Raw genomic sequence first — 24,986 nt, forward strand, 5'->3', positions numbered from 1 at the left:
AAAAAAAAAAAAAACTATGCATGCCCACACACTCGCTTTCACACCCACATTCAACAAATAGTAAAGTTTAAAAACATAACATCTAACATACCTAAAACACTCTTTTTCCAGCATTACATATCCATTCTAAACTCATTTCTGATTTAGCTAAGAGCTAATAGCGGATTCACGTACAGGAGGATCAAGGAGATAATTAAGTTTTCATGGTACCAGTCAAACTGAAACATGTCCCCTGTTTGTGGCCCACCAGCTGTTCATGGGAGAATATAAAAGCCATTCAAGATTAAACAACTGCCATATTAATTTCCTGACTAATGAGGGCAGTTTTAGCCAGAAGGGTCATCATCCTCCCCGAGTCTATTTTCGCTGAGACCAATAGCAGAAATCAAGAAGCGATACTGGAGCGGCAGTGAGAGACGGCGGGGGGAAGGGCGTCTGCTTCCACTACCGAGCCTTCAATTTCAATAAGTGTCAAGGGGCTACGTAGGTAATTCAATAAAGGATCTGTGATGTAACATGCCCATAGATACAGACCTTCTATCTTTAACATTTGGATTAAGTGGTTGGTGAGGAGCGCTGCCTATCTCTGATGGCCTTCCAGATTTATGACGCTAAGGGTTGCAATTTATTTTTTTTAATAGTATCCATTTGTCATTATTGCCTTTTTCTTTTTGAGTCGGCCTTAGGTATGGATACCTGCCCGGAATTATGGTCTAAGGGGTTCTCATCTCTTTGTTTTGATCAAAAAAGCTGATACATTAGAGTCATGGAACATTAAGCCCTGCAGGCTTTTTAACATTTTTTATTTATTTTCTACATGTAATTATCTCAGCCACACACCTAAAAAGAGCTTTCTTCTTCCTCATCTCCACAACAGGTTGTTATGCCGCGCGCTGCTCTGTTGGTTTCTCAGGATGAAAGAGACGATCTAATTTCACAGCATATGCAAGCGCGGCCGTGAGCTAAAGTTTAGTCGGAGCCAGCTCCAGCTATTTCTTTAAGTTTCCTCGCACCACTTCTTTATAAATTGTCATTTGGAAGCTGCATCTGTGCATCATCATGCCCCTTTGATGTTATGTGTTGATTTGAGTGGCTTTTCATGTCTCGCTCTCCTCATTCCTCTGTAACTAAAAGACACTGTAAGAAAAAAAAAAAAAAAAAAAAGCCAGGGCTCTTTGCTAAAAAGTTCAGAGTGAGAAAGTAATGGAAATGTTGAAGCCCTCTTGCTGAAGGTTACCTCAAATGTGACTGGTCAGTGACAGCAGAAGTCGAGGAAAGTAAGGTCAGTGTTGTCCGATAGTGCATCCGCAGGAATGAAGTCAGAGAGGATCAAATGCCACACTTTAAAAAGGAGAAAGTGAGATAAAGGCCGACAGGAAGGAAAATGAAAGGACTGAAATGAAACCACTCTGGGGGGGGAAGCGGCGTCCTCAGAAGTCAGAGTGTTACGGGGTCAGGAACCAGCGTTTGTGCAGATTGCTTTGGAGTAATGAGATGCTCTTGAACCTGCAGCTGTTTTGCAAAGATGACGGAGTAATGCGAGTAAAAAAAAAAAAAAAGAAGTCAGATGAGCTGTCAAATGAGAGGGCTTCAGAAAATGATAGCGCACGTCTGGTCAAAAGATAAATTCTATCTTTTGACCTTCAGCTTCAACTCTCTCTTGTCAAACTTTAAAGCAGGGACTTTTGGACTCAAACACTTGAGGACTCCCATCGTAGGACGCTGTTTTTATAGCTGGATAGAGCTGACTGCATCTGTCGATTTCTAATATGTAAATTAATGAGGTTGTAAGCCCGTGTGGCTCTGCATACGTAAAGGCATACTTCAGTAAATGAGCATAAAAAATTAAAAAGTTACACTTAAAATACTTGACAGGCCCTACAGCTTTAGGACAAATTCAGTTCTTCATTAGGACTGAATTTGTTCTGAAGCTTCTCTTGGTTTTCAGATATGTACAGCTTTGTATCTTTATGCTCGTAGAAAGAGGTTTGTGGCATCTTGGGCCTGATGTTTGCCCATTGACGTAAATGTCTTGGTTAATTTGTCGTTTTTTCATCTGGTTGGTCGCCTTTTCCAGAAGATTGTGCCGATGTTTTTTGGTATTTGTTGTACCTTTATACCCGTCTATCTTCCTGTGATTTGGACGATGATTTGGCAGTTGGACACAGACTGTGGATCTATCATCCTATAGATGTGAAATCTCTTTTAACCAATGACAGATAGGTTAAACATATCGGTTTCCTTCATGTCTTTGTCCATTCTGACCCTGATGAAGACACCGTAATGCTGAAACATTAGTCTTGTTTGCAAAATAAAAAGCTATAAATGAAACCGTGGGCTGCAAGGTGGCGCAGTTGGTAGCACTGTTGCCTCACAGCAAGAAGGTTGCCGGTTCGCGTCCCGGTGGGGGCACTGGAATCTTTCTGCGTGGAGTTTGCATGTTCTCCCCGTGCAGCGTGGGTTCTCTCCGGGTTCTCCGGCTTCCTCCCACACAGTCCAAAAACATGCTGAGGTTAATTGGTGATTCTAAATTGTCCGTAGGTGTGAATGTGAGTGTGCTTGGTTGTCTGTCTCTAAGTGTAGCCCTGTGATAGACTGGTGACCTGTCCAGGGTGTCCCCTGCCTTCGCCCTAAGTCGGCTGGGATAGGCTCCAGCCCCCCCGCGACCCTAGTGAGGATTAAGCGGTGGATAGAAAATGGATGGATGGATGAAACCGTGTGCTCCTGCCCCCATTTTTCCTTTAATAAGATGCTGAAAAGCATCTGTTTTTGCTGGAAGATGTGCAGAGAACCCTGTTTTTACTAAAGCTCCACAGTGTTTCAGAAGCAGAAGAGATATTTCTGCTACAAATTCACTTATTTACTCGGTACACGCAGAGAAGAAATAGTGTAAAGATGCCACAACTCCAACAATATTGCATTATAGAGAAGAAGGGCATGGTGCTTGGGTCAGTCCTGTGTTGGCTGATGAACATGCACGATGGCCGCTGGTCTGCAGCAAAGCCACGGACCGAATAACTGACCAAGAAACATTGTCTTTGCTGGAGCGATGCTGTTAGCGTTACTAAAAATGTGAATTTACTGCATTCTCACTGATTCCAACTTTTCAGAGTTGCAGGGTGTGCAGTTTCAAGTTCTGCCAGCCCAACACTTATCACTTGAGTGCTGCTGAGTTGAGGGTATTTCGCCACTTTTCAAATGTTCCTTTCAGTTCTATTGTCAGACAGGGAAAAAATCTCAAGTGTTTATCATGTGGAGACGCCGACAAATATGGTCGATGAGGTGTAATTTACGTTGCTTTCTTTCGAAGGTGTCAAAAGCGAGGTGCCTTTTAAAGTTAAAGTGTTGAAGCTCGTGTATGCCTGGAAGAATGCATCATTATGGCCTTTGTATAGTGAGTGCTGCAAAAAGCCGACGGCTGTTTGTGAGTGAAACCGTCTCTGTTTATGAGGTAGCCAACTTTCTGAGCACACGAGCTAGACTCTTGTTATTTACTCATATGAAGTGCCATCCCATTGGCCTTGTTTACTTACGCGTGTCATCCCGATGATGCGAAGTTAAGCGGATGTGTCACGATAGATTTGTGAAACACGATGATCGGCACACTTTCAAAAAGAATAAGACGCCGGAGCAGACTTTATTTGCTCATCCACAACTCGGCTGCCGCCTGACAAATAATGAGGTAGACGGTATTTTTTGCTATCGCTTTGGTGTCAGAACAAATGGCATTATGGATATGACACCGCTTGACAGGTCTTATGTCATGTGTACAGTGCTGTCATTTCGACGTCTAGGTGACCATGTCAAATTAGTTCGGAGCCACTTATCATGTCGCTGTTTTTCAATTTTACGGCTCCGGGCTCATCAATTTTGTTTAGCATTAAGGGCATTATTTTGAGGTTGCTGACAGGCCTTTGACAGTTTCAAAATGATGTTTCACATCTTCCGCTGGTTCATTCGTTAAAAGCCTGGCTTTGGGCCAGACGTCGCTCCACTTGCCAGAGCGAGCACAGAAATAGTCCGGCTTTCTCTTCATGCGTGACACACACTACCTCAGGACGCTACTGATGAAGTTACACGACTGCTTTGCGCGTCGGAGAGATGGAGCTTTTTACAGATGTAAGTGCTGTGATTAGTACTCCGGAGCCGGGCAACGGGCGGAGCAGCATTAGGTCATGGGGATTTATTTGCGAGCCCATTAATACTAGTCAAGTGATTCAAGATAAAGCCGAGCTGATCAATAGGGGGATTAGCTCAAGTGTGCTATCCGTCTTTACTTATTTTTATTTCCCTCTTCAACTCTATCTCTTTAAATAACGTATAGATTTGTCCCACATGTTACAGTAAAGAGTGAGAGGGAAGCTTGCTGATGCTAAAAGAAGAACACGGAGCTTTTGAGATTCATGTCGTGCTGCTGTTTTTCCCACCAGCAAAGATTCACTACGAGCCGGCCCTGCCCAGCCAGAGAGAATTCCTCACCCAGAGCATGCCTGTGGGCCACATGATCAAATTCATTATTACCTACCAGACGGTGAGTAGCAGCAGATAACACACGGCGCGAGCGAACAGACATGATTAAAGTTATGAAATTACAGCTGCAGAAACATTTTAAACACAAAGAACACTGCAGGATCCAATCCATGTAGATTAAAATAAATTTAAAAAAAAGTTTAATTGGTCATAAATACACAAAATAAAGGTGTTAAGCTTTGGTAAACAGCATTTGTAAGAGCCGGATTTCCAGCTCAATAGAGTTGGTAAACAACACTTCAAACTACACCACATGCTTGTCAATTTTGATGTTTTACAATTGAAATACAGCTGCCTGTTTCATGAAATAATAAAAAAAGAACAACTTGGAAGCAGTTTCTAAAGGCAGAACAAAAGAGGTGGCAAGTTCTGCAATAGACTGGCACTTGCAAAATGGCAGATAAATGAGCGAGTCCAACTGGGCTCCTTTATGCTCCTGCATGGCTTTTCAGTGCACCTTTTAAAAAAAAATTATTGTTAAAATACTTTAAAATTGGCACGGAGAAGAAGAAAAAGAGACCTCATGCCATGTTGAAATTTGCTTTAAAAAGGGTCCCTGAATTAGATTCGCCCATACACAAGGCTGTGTCAAAACACCGAACATGTTTTTAAGTCATTCACCGGTTTCCCAGCAGTGGCACCGAAACAGGTGTTTGGAAGGCTGCTCTCCAGGATGTTCTTTTTTATTTTTTGGTGAGCTTGTGTCAGACAGCAAATGATTAAATTGAGAAGTTTATAGATTTCAACACTTGGTTACAAAAGAGCTTCCAGCACATGATATTTGATTTGTTTAATCTTCTCCATTTGCACTTACAACCACACAATTAATTAGCAAAATGCTTGTGCGCCCCTGTTAGTAGATTAAATTTGTCAACTGTAATGAACACAAAATCATTAGTGCTCATGCAAACATTTATTAGATCCGGGCCTCGGTGCCTCGGCAAGATGCATTTGGATTCTGATAAACATGAAAAATATTGGTCCGTGCTTGAGATTGTGGTTTATTTGATGCTTTCCAGCTCTTCCTATATGTCCGCGTGCAGTTAGCAGTCTTACTCTTGCTAACTACTAATCACGAAATTGCTATAATTCCAAGCCCAGGAAGGCAGAGCGACATGTTGAAAATTAAGTGCATGAACGCCAGGTGTAGTATAAGTGGACTGCATACATTTCTGTGACATATGGAAGGAAATGCAGACTGAAAACCAGCTCTACGGCGCCTGCAGCTCTGAAACACCGGGATACTACAGATAACAGAGAACTACTCAAGGCAAAATGACAACAGAAAGCTTAAATACTGATCAAAACAGGTGCAGACAAGCACAACATTGTGGCCGCAGCATCCTCGGTTCAATACACAGCTGGGAGGCATTTGTTGTGTGGCATACCCTTCTCTCCCCACGTTTCCTGTCACTCTCTAGTGCCTGTACAACGCCAAAAAGAAGCCTCAACTAGAATTACCACCTTTTGGTTGTATGCTACAGCCGACAACAGTTTGCATCCATGTCTGTCCTTTTGGATCCGAAACATCATCGATCATCATTTTATCATATTAAAATACTCCGTCATAGAATTCTATCATAATTAGCAAATGGGTTCTTGGCCAAAAATGTGTGTTGGAACCTCACAGTGACATTGATTTTTCTTTTTTTTTCCCCCCACCTAAAATTTAATCACTTCATCCCTGAGTTTAAATGAACAGTTGTGACAAAGTTGAAGAAATTCCCTCCAGGTGTTGAAGAGATATTCACGAGAATGTCACAGACGGACGGATGGATGGACAATCTGGAAAAAAAAAACTACGCCTTTGGCTTCTAAAGTTGCAGCAGTAAAGTTGCAAACATTCTTATCTGCACTATGACTTTTACTGAAAGTCTGGTTCTTTCTATCGTTGCTGTAAACGTGCAATCTAATCGTTTTATTCTAGCAAAATTCTAATCATCGGGGGTTGGGGGGAAAAAAATGAAACATGCAATTTTATAGTGAGAAAAAGCAACTTCATTTATTTACTGTATTTATCCATTTGACTCCACTGATAAAGATCCAACTCCAACCAGTCTCCATGCTACGTATGCCTCCCAGACCTTTCTCCAGACCTTTGCCCTCGTCTGTATCACGGGTGAAGAAGCACTGATCAAAGTCAACTTGTAAAAGTGTTAGTGAGCCGAGCAAAGTCCACGGCCTCTCTCTCGCTTAGGCCACCATCCCTGGAGATGTACTTTCAGGACCTGACAAAAGCTGTTCATGCTTGAAAACACCAAAATGTCATTGAGTGGAAGCAGCGGTTCTGCATGACAGAACGGGCCGGCAGCGCAGCGGGAGTCTATCTCACAATCATCCTGTTCTATTGATAAATTATGACCTGCTGATTTCCAATTATGAAAGAAATTAATTAAAAAGATCTTTCTTTTCACTCAGAGCCTCTTGCTTTAAAATGATCCTTCGTCATAAATACTGAAATACTCGAGTCCAGATTTGCTAAGGTCGTGCTCTGGGCATTTATTTTTTTTAACACCTCAAATTGCTTGCGAATGCTTTAAGACTAGACACATCCGAGGCTGAGCAAGACAAGGCAGAATCAGCACAATAGCAGGGTCACACTGCTCGTTTAGCCCATTTCCCATGTTTAATAATGAAGTTGAAGATTTAATATGATTAACTGAACAATGTTCACACTTTTTTTTTTTTTTTACTTAAACCCTTTCTTTTTTAATGAATGATGAGCTAAGAAAGCCTACATCTCATATAAAAAAAAACAGCCACTATCTGGAGTAGAAGATCTTCACTTTATCACAACATCTTGGGGCAGTCGGTGTTGTAAATTTAATGCATTTTACTCCGACTTTTCAAAGAAGTATTCGCAAAAAGCATCAGTGGTTTCACCAAAAGCAGCTCGAGATGGAAGTCCTCAGTGCAGTTACTTTAAAAGGATATCAAGAACCAGCAGCAGTGCCCGCTGAAGGGAGAGGAAGCCTGTGTTAAGTGGAAAAAGCTGCCATCTAACTCCTTGTATCGATGTCAGAAACACATCAGATGAGAGTGGTTAAAAACCGACCTCGCGCCAAAACCCACGACCAGACGAAATCACGGAGACGCTGTGATATTAGACGCCTCCCTCCAGAACGCCGAGCTGACTGAGCAGTTCCCTTGAATGCTCTCGTTGCGTCGCTCGTGCAAACCCAAGAATTCTGCATTTTCAGCACAAACACTTGGAGTTCTGCATTCTTGCTCTGGATTATCTCTACAGCGAGGAACAATCATCGAAGCAGCAGCTTGTCCCTCCCAGGATCCAAGTCCTTGGAGGCAGCCTCGGGCTTCGCGTTGCATCTGTCTCTTCACTTAGCTGTGACAACGCTCCCCAGTGAAAGGTAATTTGCACAGGGCAATGCCTATAGCAGCTCCACAATATATGGAACTGGAGGTTTTTGCGTAAAAGTATGAACATCAGCAAATTCTCGAGCCTGTTTGAATGTTGTTTGCGGGCAAGTCCAATCCAGTCTGACAGCAGTGACCTGCCTTGGGGTGAAAAAAAATCCATATGTACTTACCCAACCAGGGTACAATAGTGTCACAATTAGGACCACAGAGGTCAAAGAGGAAGCTGAGACTACATCAGAACCCTCCTGATGGTGTTTGTTTGTAGCACAACAAGTTTGTCCAGCATGCAGGGCATCCATATTTGAAGCAACTGCCTCGTCTCCTCAGAGTGTCTAGAATAAGAAAAGAAGTTGCCAACATACCTCACGCTTGTTGAACACTCGAATTAGCTTCCCCGACATTATTCTTTGGCAGGAGACAAAGACATGGATGGTTCTGGCCCTGAAGAAACAGCTTCAAAGGTAACAACACAATGGTTCGGTGGTGGATTTTTGCTAATTCCTTCTTTTGTCAGCTCCTCGACTCTTCTTTTGTATCATGTTTTTAGTTTTTGGTGATGTTTTTAATTCTATACTTTGGCTTTTGAGCTCTTACAACTAATAACTAAGCAATAAAAAAAAGAATTGTTCAGTGATAATTTATCAACTCACACCAGCCCAGTAAAGAAGTGAAAGAATGAGACATGAAAGCAGTTTGCACAGAAATGCAAAGTACCGACATGGAGAGCTACATTCCAGTTCAACCAGATGTAAATGTGCCAGTGCATGCAGACAGAAATGTAAATGAAAAAGCACATACATGGACAACAGGAGTGATGCAAAGATCGCTTATATAATTCCCCCTTGTTGTCACAAAGTATTCTTAAATAAAACAAGTCAAAGTAAAGTGGCGTTTTATGCAGACTCAAAATAGTCGGTAGTGCCCAAAAGCATTTGTTGCAGGTAAGTCACTTATTATTACATGAGGCTGCAAATTTGCCAGCAGGCTACACATAGCGTGTGCAAGAGAGACAAATGCTTATTATTTCATGAGACAGTTGTATTACATTTGTAGGTCTCATGCTATCTTTGGAAGTAAAACAGTCTTGACATACAGGAAATGTATTCAAATCAGGTAAATTACATGTACATATATCTGTATACAGTACGACATACTGGTGCTGCACTCTGAATGCTCAGACAGAGCCAACGAAAGGAGGTACTGCCTACTCAACATTACTGCAGGATGTAACAGCCACAACAAGCGACTGGATAAAATGCCACCATAACAATGCTTGTTACAGTGTTCTGCTGGGAAACCTTGAGTCCTGGCCTTCATGTGGTTGTTGCTTGTACCACCCACCTAAAGGCCGTCGCAGACCGAGCACCACTCCCTAACAGCAGTGACCTCCCTCAGCAGGACAGTGCGTCCCACCAAACCACACAAACAGCTCAGGGACATCTCTTGGAAAACAACAAAAGAGCCTCAGGCGTTGAAGTGCCCTCTAAACTCCCCAGATCCCAATCCAATCGAGCATCCGTGGGACACGTTGGAACAAACTCAACCCACGGAGGCCCAACCCTGCAACCCACAGTACCCAACGGATGTACTACCAACGTCCCAGAGCCATACATCACAGGACACCACTAGAAGTCCCCGATGGTTCCGACGAAGTCCTTATAGGGAAGTCTCACCACTTGGTAACACCCCTGGGCAGTTAATTCGGGCCAAGCTTTTGTCTACATAAATGGGGAGAGATCTATAACTGCAATTTCAAAGGTCACCGGCACCTACAAGGTGTTAACAACAAACTAGATATTTCTTTCTATCCAAGTCAAGTCAGTTTTGCTTATATACCCCAGTATCACGATCCAAAATTCCAAATTACACTTTAAACTGGAGCAAATGTGTGTGTTTGTAGCCAGACATCACTTAATAACAGGCCTCTCGTACATATAGAGTATTCACGATAACCTCGTGAGATCAAGTTGGCTGCCGGTTTTGATGCTGCAGTCGCTCTCTCAGGGCACGATGGTACCTGGACGTCTGACTCCTCCATGATGGGTTTAGATTCTGCTCAACAACGTCTGCTGTTTGACAGAAACTTTGCAGTTGTCTGATTTCAAAGGTTTGTATTGTTGGTAGATTACATGGTGTGGTTTGCTGGTGGCTATAGCACAGTTACAGACTATTGTATATTAACACTGGACTGATGTAACTGCTGAACTGTTTAATAACATCAATACTTTTGGTAGGCGGGATGTGAGGTTTCTCTACCAATTTGAAGCCCCGACAGTCTGACCAGCTGACACATCAATATCTAAAACTGTTGTCTTGTATTTGACTCTTTATGCAGTCGAGTTGTTTGTATAGCTTGAGAGGGACAGAACTGCTCGACTGATTCACTGAACGAGAATTCATGCAAAATGGAGTTTGAACCGAGATCACATATCGCCTGTGCGGCATTTTAATAGGCTGCCTTGTCGTAATCAGATGAATTGGTATATGGGTCTGATAGCGTTTTATTAAATCAGAATTAGATCTAACACGACGTTAGTGTTTCTGCCTCTGCAGACTGAAGGCTGCTGGAAGGTTCCAGAGGACAAAAGGAGAATCATTCACAGCGTTTAATTGTGCGAAAAGACTAACATTTCAAGGCCACTGTGTCGTTATCATATGGACAAAGACGTGAGGCGAACACATTATTCAAGCTAAACCAGCTGAATAATTGTAATTGGAAAATAACGAACTGAACACAGTTTCAGATGGTTTGGATAAAATATCTAAATGTGTTGACTTAGTCAGTGCCACCAACGCAACACTATGTCAGAAAGAAAAAGAAAAACCGGATAAAGTTGCAAAAAAAACAAGTATAAATATCTTTGGAGAGTGACAAATTAGAGGAAACATTACAGATTCAGCACCGGATTAGGCTGCATTTCTCTGGAAGATGCACAGAGAACCCTGTTTTTCCACTCGGCTGCTGGAAACCGTCAGACTGTACAGCAGCTGTTCGTCTCTGCTGCCGCCGCCTGCTCTCGTCCACTTTCCAGGCGAAGCACACTTCATCCCGAATGAGCCCATTATCAAGTCATTCATGAAGCTACAAAAAAGAACCACTCAGCATCATATCTATGAATGTTCCCTTTTGTTTCGTCCTTTGATTTAATTTGGTAATGTTTCTTCTTTCATTTCTTGCTTGTGGGCTCATTTTCGGGTTCTGGTTGAGGACTTTCAAATCCCTCTTCATGTTCTTTTTTTTTTTTTTTTTCATCTTACTTAGCTGGACTAGCTGAGGGAAGGGCAGCCGCAATTGGAGCTATATCCCTAGAAATGATGGCAATTTGTGTCGGATGTTTAGGGACACAAGCCAAGGACGTGATTTTCAATCAAAGACACCAACCCTCACTTCACACAAACTGCTCCGTCTCACACATGCAAAAACTGCATCACGTAGTCTGTGCTGCACTAAATGTATTCATCGCACACACCAATTTTTTCCCAGCACGTGTGACATATGTCGCCTTGTTCAGCCAACCAATGAGTGTACGGGGCACGACTCTGCGGAGGATCTGACGAAGGACAACCGGTGAACCAGCAGCAGGGTCGCGGACGCCTACTGATGGGAACCGAAGCCCGGCTTGTGTGGTCTGATCCCACTGAAGAGCTTCTGTTGCACAAAGTGCTCGGTGCAGGCTGTGACAGAAAGGTGTCAGAACAAAGTGCATTACAGCTTGCTGCGCATAGGGCTGCAGATCTCTTAGAGTGTCCACCTTGACCTCTCTTCACCAGCGAAACTGTCTTCAATAGTCACATAAGTATCAAAACTGCTGCAATGGAAGACGATTTCCTGGTCTTGTGAATTGTTGTTTTACAAGTGGACAACCAGATATTGGTGCATCATTTACCCTGTGAATAGATGGCAGAAGGATAGGAAGAAGGCTGTTGAAACGCACTGCTGGGAAACCTTGGATATTGCCATTCATGTGACTATTATGTTGACAAGTGCCACATAACAACTGTATTCCTCTTTCAACAGCATAATGCATCCTGCCACGCAACAAGTATTATTCAGGGATGGTGTAAAGAGCATCACAAAGGATTCGAGATGTTGACTTGGCCTGAAAGTTCTCAGAATCTCAATCCACAAGATGTCCGATCCATCGAAGAATCTGCTGCAAATTAGAATCCAAATTTGATGCCAAATAGATTTATGTGACTTCTCGTTTGGCTTGGTGTTGAAGTGATGCATTGTTGATAAAGTAGCATCCATTTTCTCTGCAGGCTTTCTGGAGGGAGAAGGGCTTCTCTGGGGAAAGCGTGGCAGGATCCTCCACTGAATGTCCATTCTGTGTCACCTTTGACGCCACCAGCCCGAATGGTAATGCCGCTCTGGTGGGCTTCATTTCCGGCCAACAGGCGTCTCAGTGGACTTCTAAAGAGGTAATGGCAAATCAGCGTGGACACTCATATGAATACTAATGTATACTTACAGAGAATTTAGACATGAGTGTTCTCAATGCGTATGCAGCAATTCATTTGTTTTACATTGTATTTATTGGAATTCATTATGATATAATGTAAAATGGTAAATTAACAAGGTAGCTGATCCACATTGTTCCATGATAGAGTTCCTCATAACTGGATAGAAGATACAAATGGTGGTTTGGATTGGATCGAATTTTGAGTTTGCATGAAATAGTCCTGATTTCAAACTATCTGCTGGGATGTTGTTGTTTTTTTTTAGCACAACTGGTATTTTTTTAATAACAGGTCTCGTGCCACTTTATCGCAGAAGTACAAACAGGGTACGAATTCAAATGCCTGAAAGTCCAACAAGTTCACTGGACAAAAAGGCAGAATAATCAGGCAGAGGTATCCAATTTACAAGGCAGGCTCGGTAGTCAAAAACAAACTGGGTAACAAATGCTGGGAGAATCAGTCAGCACAAGACAAAGTTGCGAGAAACATGACCTAAAGTTTGAGTATAAATACACTGGGGCAGGAAGCCAATCACAGACTGGTGGAGCGCATTAGGGCGGGGCAGGTGATCAGACAGGTGGGAAATCAAAGACCAGGGAGTGTAAAGACACTTGCAATAAGAGAAGAGTGACTACAGAACAGGAAGTATCAAAATAAAACAGGAAAGAATCAACTCATGACCTATAAGCAGGTGACACAGCAAGGAGGTGGATGTAATCGCAACATACATGCTGCATTGTGCTTTAGTATTTATTTTGTTGGAAATGTCAACTTTTTATTACACATCACAAGCCAAATTATTTTCCGTTTTACATTAAAAGAAAAAGGTGGCTCAGTGGTTAGCACCGTTGCCTCACAGCAAGAAGGTCGCTGGTTCACGTCCCTGTGAGGACACCCGGGATCTTTCTGCATGGAGTTTGCATGTTCTCCCCGTGCAGCGTGGGTTCTCTCTGGGTTCGCAGGCTTCCTCCCACAGTCCAAAAGTGATTCTAAATTGTCCGTAGGTGTGAATGTGAGTGTGCTTGGTTGTCTGTCTCTAAGTGTAGCCCTGTGATAGACTGGCGACCTGTCCAGGATGTCCCCTGCCTTCACCCTAAATCATCTGGGATAGGCTCCTTGGTTTCCAATTAAGCATGGAAAACAATGTATAAGATGGGTTTTTACACCATAATCCAAGGACTTATTTTTGAAATTTCCATATTAGAACCTGTCCCTGAATGTAGCTGTAAAACCAAAAGGCCAAAATGCACAGAAATATAATAAGTGCCACAATAAAAATTTAAAAAAAGAACTCCAGCAAAACACAAAATCCCTTTCACTTAATCAGAACAGTAAATTAAAACATACACAGCAGCCTTATAACAACTAGTTAGGAAACACTGACTGACCAAATGTGATGCTGCAGAAACAAAGCGATACAAATGCTACAGCTGTTTATGTGACTGCAGTGTGAGGCGGCTTCACAGGTCTGTGAATAATTGCTTTTTTTAAAACCGGTACATTCTGGTGCACTGACCTCCCGAGTAGAAGAGGTTAAGCATCGCACAGCGCTTCATCCGTCTCATATGTCTGCCTCATCTCGTGCGCGATTCACATTACATGCAGCTAAAAAGGCAACACAGTGTGAATTGTCAAAATGACGTTCTTACTCAGGGGCAGCATTATGAAAATTGCATTCAAGGCCGTAGCACCACCTGAGCTCTGAAACAGCCCGGCGCATAGGCCGAGAGCTGCAGGGTGCTGCTGCCAGCTTCCACTAGCTGTTATTTCAGTAAATATGGGACACAGAAATAGTTTTTCAAATGCAGTAGAGCTGTGGGTTTTTTTGCAGTTCTATTTTGCAACTGACACTGGATATTTCCTGTCCTTGAAGTGTGAGTTAGCTTGGCAATAAAGAAAAGCTTTACAAATGCACCGGTTGTAACCTTAAAAAAATGCAGAATTGCTTAACTGAAATTTGAACCGCATGATTGTTAACGGTCATTCAATTGGCAACAAGTTATCTGAACACCAGTGGCTCGAAAAAATACCTGGACATTGCAAATGTGGTCTTAACGCTGAGCCGTGCTGCACAGGGGGCTGATTAATTAACCTCCGCTTGCTTCCTCGCGGAAGGAAAATGTGGCGTTATGAGCATAGCGCGTGTATTCGAATAGCTCCTTTTATTCGCAAAGTGTGTTTTACATTTAAAATTTATGTAAGAAGACTGGACATGAAGGTTGAATTTATACACAGTTTGTACCATTCGGGTGTGATTCACTTGTCAAAATGATGCTTTTTCATACGTGGCTCTTGTGTAATTTGCCCGACGCTTTGGTCTCGTAATGGCATTCTAACTCTGAAGGGCATGTTGACTGTGTAATTTTGTCGAAGTTTCAGTTGACACCATTAGAAATCCCGCAACAAAGAGTGTTTTCAGCTGCATACATTCTTTTTTTTTTTTGAAAGCCATTTGAAACTATTCTTTTATTCCCTCTTTGTTGTTCCGTAAGCAGAGTACTGAGAGGCTTTGAGTCAACTCCAAAGGGGTGAAGCCGAGCGCCAACTCAGAGTGACATGGAGATAAAATAAGCTTTGATAATTTTGCAGCATCTGCCAGCGTGTTTTATGGCGGGCTGTCCTGTAGGTCCTCAGGTCTCGGCGGCTCCGTGCATAACTCACCGTGTGCGCATCTTGTGTCCAGCTTGGATTGGCTTTTCTGTAATGTGCATTTATATTTCAGCAGTTATAGTCGTGAGTGATGAGCAGGTGTAATGTAAGTATCGAATTGGGACTTTTTTTTTTGTGTGTGTGTTTCCAGCCTGAAGAAAGAAGAAAAGCTGTGCTCTCCAGTCTGGTCAAATACTTCGGTCCTGAGGCTGCATCTTTCATCCACTATGAAGAGAAAGTAAGTACTTCAGTGGCAGATGTCTGCAGTGAGAGAGCAATATTTTTGGTTTGGAGCAGAGTTTTATAGGACCAGAATTTATAGCTCCATTTTTTTTTCTGTCCTGGAAGTTATTTTGTGTAACTAAACTCTGTAACAAATCCACTTATGTACTAAATAATAATGTATTTCAGTAGATGCTGGGCAAAGTAGCCCAACATTATGGTCTTCCTATGTAATAACATCACATTTATATAGTAGAGGGAGCTCGATGTGATTCCAGAAAAACACCTGCGACAGTCACACTTCATTACTTGTAATTTCTTTTTGATTGTAGTGATGCAATTATTAACCAGGCGCCATTGAAATATGCCCAATTGCACCGCAGACATTTCTGATTGTCCATACTTAAAGACACCCACAGTGAAAATACAAGGACAAATGTACAGATACAGCTCCTACTACAACTGAGCAACTGCTGGGATTAAATTGTCTTAAACTGTTAGAATAAACAGGGATGCCAGCGAAAGATCATAAAGTGTGCCCAAGTTTTTGAAATGACTCAGTGACAGAAGGTGCTTTCTTGGCTGTGAGTCTGAATGTGAGCAAACTCCCTAACCTGTCAGACAAATGGTGAACATTATAATAAATACATGGAAGGCTGACCTGGCAAAGATGCACACACACGAGCCACGACTACATTTTATACGCAGTGGATGCCCTGCTTTAATCGTGTCGTGCACAAGCAGAATAGCTCCTTAGATCCATTACAACTTGCACAGCATACACTGGTAGTAAATTAGTCATGCGGATATATGATTTCAGTCCCCCAACTGTTTTCATACGCTGAACCGTCGCAAAGGCAAGACGTAGTGGAAACTTGCCCTGAGAAAACTTGAGGCGGCGACAATAAGGGAGACATCATGATTTTACTTTTGTTGACTAAGAGACTCTAGGGGAGTTTTAAAGTACAACAGCAGCAACTTGAAGCTTAGCGGGGCGAGGAAGGATGATAAATTAGTGCCACGTTGTCTGTCAACAATGTATTTTTGCGAGAGCCCACTGGGGATCAGATTCGTGTGATATTTTAGGGTAATTGTTTTTGCCTGTGTTTATTTAAACGGGAAACATACAGACGAGTTACAAACACAACTTTCACTTTTGGATCCTACTGTTGTTTTTTTTTCTTTCTTCCATTCAACTAATCTGCATCTCCATTTTAGAGGCAAAGTATTGAGTGGTTGATGTTAGCGAGTTCACCTATTAAATATTTAGTAAGTGCATTTTTAGAATCAAGCCACGTGACTGACGATACTGTGTATGCCTGCTTTCAGGCTTAATTAACATCTAGCCATGATTGTAAGTTCAAAACAAATGCCATTAACAAATGTTAGAGTTTTCCAATCATTTTTTGGTGAACGTGCACTTCAAGTTTTGCCCGTGGCTCGTGTTTTCAAACTTTGAGGAGATGGGGTTGTGGGTGGCAGGTGGAATTGAGTAATTGCAGACTGACCTGTTGATTTGGCCCACTTACCAACACAGTCACCTGCAGCTGCAGCTCCAACGGCGGCTGTGACACACAATTCATGAAGGGAATTAAGGTTCCTTAAAGCCCTTAGTGACAAATTCTGCTTCTAAAGTCCACTATGTCCATCACAGGTGAATGTCCATGAATCTGCCTTGAAATCATAGAAAATAATACTTACAATTGCATCACTCGTCTGAGAATCGTCACTTTTTTAGGTTCTCGACAGTAACAAAGCGTTCCACAGGGGTGGCTCACCTGGTGGGGTTTGCACATGATGTACCGGGACTGAGTCATCCCTGCAGCAGCCCAGGTTCAGGTCCTGGCTTCTGGGGGCAGCGTTGGCTGGATGGTTGAGGCTCTGAGTTGCCGACCCAAAGGTCGAGGGGTTCAAGCCCCAATTCCACTGTTGCTCCAGGGGTAACTGATCACGGCTGACCCAGTGCTCTGACCCCAACTCTGTGAACAAGCTGGGATACGGAAGAATAAGAATTTCACAGAAGCTTCTTCTTCTTCTTCTTCCAGTGATAGTTTTTGTACATGCGTTGGTCATTCCATCTCAAATCATCCAAGTTTTGCAGCAATTTGTGCCTGACCATCTTTGACTTGTATAATTTTTTTTGTCATAATTGGTTTTGATTCGCTTGATGTATCAAAAACTTTGCAAGAAGATCAAACTTTTTTTTTTTTTTTTTTTAATTCACTTCACAGGCACTCCATCACGTTTTTTTTTTTTTTTTTTTGCACATTAAAATTTGACCCTGGTTAAACCTCAGTATCTCAGGAATTATTAAAGACAAAAGCTTGAAGTTTTCACTAATATTTCTCATGGCATCGATTCAGAATCTGCAAAACTGGACAAGTAGCTCAAACAATGTCTGATTATGGTTACGTTGAACTATTGAAAAAAAAATGAAGCTGTCATAAAAAGTCCCATCTTTGAGCTCATATTAACAAAAAGATGAATAATGCAGATGTCAACTTGGGATATTTTCTGAACCATATGTAGTTGTATGTCTGAATAATACAAAACAGAACAGTTGGATTGCTTTTTTAATAGGAAATACTTGACCACACAAATGAAAAAGAGGTTTCGTAACAGTAAGTGTTTAGTATGTCAAGCTAAAGTTTCACAGATTCACAGTTTATGATGATAGTCGAGCAAAAGGCCTCTGATATTTTGAGGTGAAACAACCTACATGGGTATCTTGCAAAGTGGTTATAGCCAATATTATAAGACTTTAAAAACCCTGGTTCTTGGTACATGTTGTGTTTTAGAGAGTTCAGCCGTTATATAAAATCTGCCATCGATGACAAATCTATGCATTTGCACTGTGGCACTGAAATAACACTATGTCATATCATTAAACTATTTGTTTTTACAGGACTGGGCTAAGGAGGAGTACAGCGGCGGCTGCCCTGTTAATGTCATGGCACCGGGTCTGCTGACGTATTACCACCCCAGCCTGAGGAGGCCCTGTGGCAGGTAATCACCCCGCTGATGACAAATACGCCACAACATCGCACCTCTTCGTCTCTCTAATACTCAAAAAGGGCCACCTTTCCTCCGCATTCCCGCCGCAACGAATCGTTATGTAAAAGGAAGTAGTACAGTAAACTGGCGTGACAGCTCTAAATCTTTCGTATAAATCTCCTGGAGAGCTGAATTTAAGAGTTTATGGTTTTGCAAATTGTATCACTGTACGCCGAGTGACACTTTGAGAGATACCGGGTGTATTTGCACTATTTTTATGCCAAAGAAACAATGTGTGCACTTCTCCCTGCCAGCTAGGCATTACTCACCAGCACCCAGTGCCTACAGATCATTGACATGAGACGTGGGAGTGATTATGCCTTCAATGATGCATAGTAGTCCAGTTCTAAAGAAATGGCAAGGGGTCATCAGGAGGGGTGTTCTCATAGGAAAATGTCCTATAATCCATTTCTAATGGCCTGTTCAGAGATGCACAAAGCCGAACAAATGAGAGCGAGCGCTGGGGAGAGAGGGGGGGAAGATCCAGGTAATGCATTTCCATAATGACATCAAGTCCGTGGGGAGCAGAGGAAGCTCATTACATAACGTGACTCAAACAGCAGAGAGGGGATGGCAGCCCTTATCCACATTCCTACCCCATATAGGAAATGGATCCTCAAGGACGCGCTGTGACCTTGACACGGATCCAGCACATGTAATAAAGGCAGAGCCACGTTCAGCTGACAGGAAAAAAAAAAAAGAAAAACAGAAAGCTGCTGGTGCTTCAAACATCCTTTATTTAAGAGCACAACAGATCATTGTAGATTAATGGATTCTATTTGAGATAGTGTGTCTCAATACCGACCACGTTGTAGTTTTCATAGAATAATTATCCGACGTTGAGAGTACGTTCGACTGGTCAGCATGTGAGATGTTTGCTGAGAGACTGAGTAGGAGAGAAAACAGGAATAAATATGAATAAATTGACCACAGCGGGTTCCTACTTTACTAAGTTAACGGCTTTAAAATGGACGCAGAGCTGATTTGTAGGACGCTGACTCGAGCACCAGACGAGGATTAGTTTATTCAACCTATGATACACAGGGTGCAACAGAATCAATTGAAAGTCTTCTAGAAATTAAAGACCGTCGGTTTAAATGCAGTGGCCTTTAATGTTTTGATGATTTCAGATGCTTGTGCCGTAACACTTTAGACATCGGGGCTGCAAGTGATAATTATGTTCGGCTAACACTAATAATTAGGCGAACAGTTCTCCATCAGAGCTCTATAGGCTTAGCAGTGCACGTCTGTGTGTTGATACAGTTTGGATCCATTGAACCAGTGCAGGATTAGCCTGCGAGTCCTCCACTATTCTCTTTTTTGCAGCAGCCACACTGTGCCGTACCCTGAAACACCAGAACGATTCCTCTGGGAACCTCAATTGTGATCAAAGAGGCACAATAACAATATGTTGATGTATTCTTACAGAGGCTCCAACCTTGCACAGAGCGACGCCTGTAGTGGATACAGCTATTATCAAAAGCCTGACTGTAAACCAACATGCAACACCTCAGGAGGAAATGAGCGTCGCAAGTACCTTTGCTTCCTGCTAAGCACAGTTGTAGCATGTGTGTAACGAGCACATGAGCCCTGCAGAGCTACGAAAGCGACAACATGATATAGGAGGCTACATGTGGTTAGCAACGTGAGATGCGCCGAGCAAAATATCACCACTGATATGTTTCTGTAATTTAGATTTATTAAACCGAAGAAAAAACTTTTCCAATGCAATATTTAACTTTAGATTAGATTCTTTCACCTTGTTAAAACGAAGCTTTGAAAGGTCAACGCAATAAAGTTTGAATTTGGAGCACGACGCTGGGTGACGCTCCTGCAGGTGACTGTTCCCTTATTTACAGGACGTTGCCAGTTCTCCAAAGTACAGACTTACCGCAACACTTTAACACATCCAGCAGGTCAAGTCGGGTGAAGAAGCACTAGCTATGATCTCTTCTGCACATCCTTCACTGAAAGCAACTCGATGCCGCTTCTTAAATTTGCATGAAACGCCCCAGGGAGGGTCTATTCCTGCCAACATATACAGCGGGATTTTGATATGACACAAAGCCAACAGCAAAACAAACATCTGCTTATACAAGGACAATTCAGTGAAACACATTTTGCAGCGATGCTTTCCCGAACCGAGGACGTCACGGAGAAAAAGTGAGGAAAAAGTCGGCAAGAAGCGAGTCAGCGAGATGCGTCACACACTGATGGGCAAGGAGGTTAAAGATCTAGTACCTTCTCTGTTCTGTTATAACTCAGTCCTGCTGAATCCTGCAAGGATATAATGAAGTATATGAGATCCCGCTAGTACTCACAAATAGAAAGGTTTCTTTCAATTACGAGAAAAATATAATACAATGTACCACCTCCAATAAACCAGGGAATTACACAACCCGGCAAAATACGGAAAGATTTTTTGCTGCAAGGAGGATAATTAATTCAATCATACTGAACATCCATCTACAGTCCTTACACCAAAAGCCGACAATACCGTCCACGGCTCTCAAACTTTATGCAGCCTTTATGAAAACTCTTCAGGGAGATACACTTAAAGCAGATGAGATGATTCTGTTATATGTCTTTCTGGGTGTATTAAAAAGGCTGCACAGCAGGAGCACCGAGGAACCAATTGCAAGACACCCACACTCGGAACATTAGAAAGCATCTCACTGCAGAACAACTGTTGGATTTGTGCCTTAATGCCACATAATCAGACTCAGAGGTGCTTCCTGATGGACATCACGAGGATAGACGTATGCCTCTCGGTATAAATTAAGGATGGAAAAAGGATAAAATGCAGCCACAATGCAGTCTGTTCGATAGAATATACAATGCATCATATGTTCAGATTTCAACAATTCAGCACGTTATATTGATGTTATTCATATCAAGTGGTGCCATTTTATTCCTGTGAATGCTTTAGTCGGTACAATCATGAGAAAGGTCAATGACAATATGGAGCGTTATTCTTTGTAGAGTCTGTATTTGTGTTTAATGTGACAATGTATATCTTTCTATATCCGTTGCATTTAACTGCTGTCGTTCCCAGTTTCAGAGATTCGACGCTATTCTTGTGCGTTCTCGGAATTGTATACCGTCGCACACCTACCGAGACAAAACGTCGCATTAACTTGACAGAGCGCCAAAATTGCCGCAACAGTCAGTCGATCTGTTGGCGTCGGCTCTCATCATCCACTCACCTATTTAAACAAGACACCAATCAAGTTCAATCAAGACCACGAGGCGGCCATTTTAATTTGACAAGCTCTCATTCTTCTCATCATAATGCTACAGCTCATTATACTGTTTACTGCCACCTGCTAGGCATGCCGCCGTAATGGCTGCTGCTGATTGATTTCTCCCTCCACCACTCTTGCCTGCTTTATTTTTTTATTACCATACTTGCCGAATGCAACGCTTTCCCTTCTTCATTATCGTGTATATCCTATATCAGTGCTGTATAAATCCATTAGAAAGCACCCTTGAGAAAGCCTATAATCACGAGCTGCAGCAAATGATCCAATACTTGGAGTGACATCAGGAAACCCCAAATGCAATTTTGGGGAACTGCTTTTTTTTCTTCGAATGTCTTGAAATGCACTCCGCCTCTCAGCATGGCCAGGTAGTCTGCATTACCAACGCCAAGCTTGTTGACATTTCAGTCTGAGGTCTCAAGGTCTCTGAGATTCCAGTTAATGATGTCTCTTATTAGGCCGGACTAAACAAAAATGCCTCCAGACATTCTCGCAGCACCTTTTGGCACACACTGACCCTCTGTTTACTCCTGATTACTCTGCTTTTGTGGTCAATTCTTGTTAGCAACCTGGCTGAACAGTAACATCCATTTGCGGGTGACGCATGCTGCCTTACCACGGACAGTTCTGTGAGTCCAGACCAAGTTTGTTTGCTTCAAAGGCCTTCTTCTAACTCTGTTGTTCAGATAACATAAATTAATCATCAAGGACAGATTAAATGTGCTAAGGGGGAGCATTTCTTAATTGCTCTGACTGGTGGACAACAGTCTGAGCTGGCATAGTTCCTGCAGAGCCTTGGAGCAAGTATACTGGGGTATTGCATATATAAGCATTAATCTGTTACATTTAAACTATCTGTTGGATAGTAAATTAGTGGAACGTCCTGTTTTTTTGGTTGTTTTTAGCAATACAGACATGTGAAAGTAAGAATGTAATAAACAACTGCAGATACAACAGGTGTAGGCGTAGGTTCCCTTTGTACAGTTAAAATGGGACACCTGGAGGTCCAGTGGTGTTTGCTACAAGGACATTGGCTGCTTATCATTTGGGTCTTGCGGGTTGTGGAGTTGGAGTCCTGCATGTTTAAAGCCTGGGTCAACGCCCTGGGCTCCTGGTCATGTTCCTCCAGACATTCCTGAGCTGTTTTTGCGGCACAGCGGGGTGCATTGTCCTTCAGGGGGGGATGCCACTGCCATCTATTAGTGCTATTGTCATGGGGTCTGCAGGAATGTTTAGGCGGGTGGTAAATGTGAGGAGAAGCCAGCAGCTCCTATTGCCTGGTCGTGGGAGATGGGTTCATAAACAAAAAAACATATTTAAATTCAGCCAAAGAATAAAAGAGCAGCGATGTATAAGTTTCTAAGCGATGCAAGTACCTGCCTTAAGGCATGCGGAATCGCTAGCATTCTGAGGACACGGATCATCAACATTTTTGTTTTTCCAGGAGTAGCAGAAAATAATTGCACCACAGATCCTAAATAACAGAATTGAATCGCTCTACTTTCTGCAGAGCACTTCAGCCCACTGGAGATGGCATTTCTTTTATCTGAAGAGGCTTTGAGTGAACCCTCACAGAAAGCACAGAACAGCATGACTCAATCAAAACCTTGCTCCAGTCCACTAAATCATGTTATCACATTAGATAATATCCATCTAAGATGGATAACTGTGAAGAAAAACCCAGGAGCCTCCCTCATGCATATTCTGTTCTCACCTTTGCTCCACTGACCCAAACAGCTGGATTATTCCATGGAGGGGTAAAATCATGTCATATATCATTCATGCTGGGCTTTGTCTCAGCTACATCTCACCAATCAGCAGAGCTGCAGACACTAGCCAGGACACCATTCTCTCCATGTTTATCATAAAACTGTGAGGTTTTTCTTCCCGGTGAACCTGCAGAGCCGAATCAGCTTTGAGTTTTCTCCCTTCTTTGCCACCTCACACATAGTCCTGTGGGGGTCGATTCTCAAGACCAAGGGATGAATATTATTGTGTTTCTCCAATGTGCTTGTAATTGGTTCCCAACCTCCCAGCTAGACGGAGTACTGTGGAGTTATTTAATACGCCCCTCACTCTTGCTTCCACAGGCATTGGATTGGGGCCTTGAGAAAAACAGCTAGCCTTTTTCCAGGGTAGCGACATGCGAGGGTGGATAGTGGTTTGTGTTCACTATGCCACTGGTGAGACGGAACAATAATGGATCATCTTTGATTCTACAGAGCCTTTGTCTTCTTCCTTTCAGGGGTCTGCAGTTGGCATTAGAAGCACACGTTGTCACAGTCGTTGCTCTTTTTGTTGCCCTTTGTTCTTTGAATTACACTGCTGGATGTCGTACAGGACGGGGATTTTTTTTGAGAATATCCGTTATACAATCACAACCTCACTGTGACAGCCTCACCAATGACACTGCCCTACGGCCCTGCACGATCCAGCTGAAGCACTCTGTTCAGTGTAAGCACATGATGGCGACTGATCTTGACAATAAACCTTGGCAACATGGTCAGTAATTTGTAAGGTTTATAAAGCATCCTTGACTATGTTGTCATCGCACGGAGCAGAAGGAAAGTGGATGAGGGTTGTTATTGTACCTTTGGAGTGAGGCTTAACCTAATTTGTCAGGCATGTGCTTGCAAATTTTAGTGCACACTATGCAATTTCCAACTTTGCCATGGACACACGGAGCCGCTAAGCTAACAGAGACGTGCTGAAACAGTTTGTCAGAGAGTAAATATCGTCAGTCATATGTGTACCCAGTAAAACTAATCATGCAAATGACTGTTTACAGCTTGGCACATCATATTTAAATGTGCTGATAGGTATGTAAAGACAAAGGCAACGCTGAACTTTCCTTACTTGCAGGATCCACTGGGCGGGCACCGAGACAGCTACCCAATGGTGTGGATACTTGAGCGGTGCGGTGCAAGCTGGCCAGCGAGCAGCTCTGGAGGTCCTGGCTGAAGTCTGCCACGTGACGCTGACTGGTGAGGAACAAGAAGTACTGCGGTGCAGTCAGACTGTCAACGGTCCTGCTAAGCAAACTTCATCATCCAAACTCCTGTGCCTGTTTACGAGCAAATCTGTCGTTATAGCAACACTGACATTAAGCTCTGTTCTCCTGCTGGCTCGGCGTCACGATGCATTGACGAACATCAAAGCTTACTTGGCAGGTGCCTTTTCCACACGCAAACTTGATTTTTTAGGACTGTAACAAAAGCAGGCATACGTTTTGACTAATTGGGTTTGACTTGGACGGATTGAACAGGTGTCGGTTTTGCAGGGATTTTTGGCACTGATTTCTGTTTTTGGCATTGTTCTAGCCTAAGACCCTCTGATTGTAGCAAGCCTGGACCATCAGTTACCAAACTGACGAAAACTCTGACCCTAAACACCAGGGTCTGTTTAAAATGTTCCCAAAACAAACCCAGTTGG

At 42.7% G+C, this 24,986-nt stretch overlaps 1 protein-coding gene across 1 annotated transcript in view; it reads left to right on the plus strand.

Moving 5' to 3' along the window:
• LOC103374795 (probable flavin-containing monoamine oxidase A) overlaps positions 1–24,765 on the plus strand; it is a 43,304-nt gene extending 18,539 nt beyond the window's left edge. The window contains exons 8-12 of the mRNA XM_008304949.1: positions 4,431–4,531; positions 12,172–12,330; positions 15,170–15,256; positions 18,146–18,246; positions 24,417–24,765. Of these exons, the coding sequence (XP_008303171.1) occupies positions 4,431–4,531; positions 12,172–12,330; positions 15,170–15,256; positions 18,146–18,246; positions 24,417–24,765 (797 nt within the window). The remainder of the gene's footprint in view (positions 1–4,430; positions 4,532–12,171; positions 12,331–15,169; positions 15,257–18,145; positions 18,247–24,416) is intronic.
• Positions 24,766–24,986: the final 221 nt, after the last annotated feature.

The sequence above is a fragment of the Stegastes partitus genome, unplaced genomic scaffold (genome assembly GCF_000690725.1).
Source record: "Stegastes partitus isolate 25-593 unplaced genomic scaffold, Stegastes_partitus-1.0.2 Scaffold42, whole genome shotgun sequence".
NCBI classification, from domain to species: Eukaryota; Metazoa; Chordata; class Actinopteri; family Pomacentridae; genus Stegastes; species Stegastes partitus.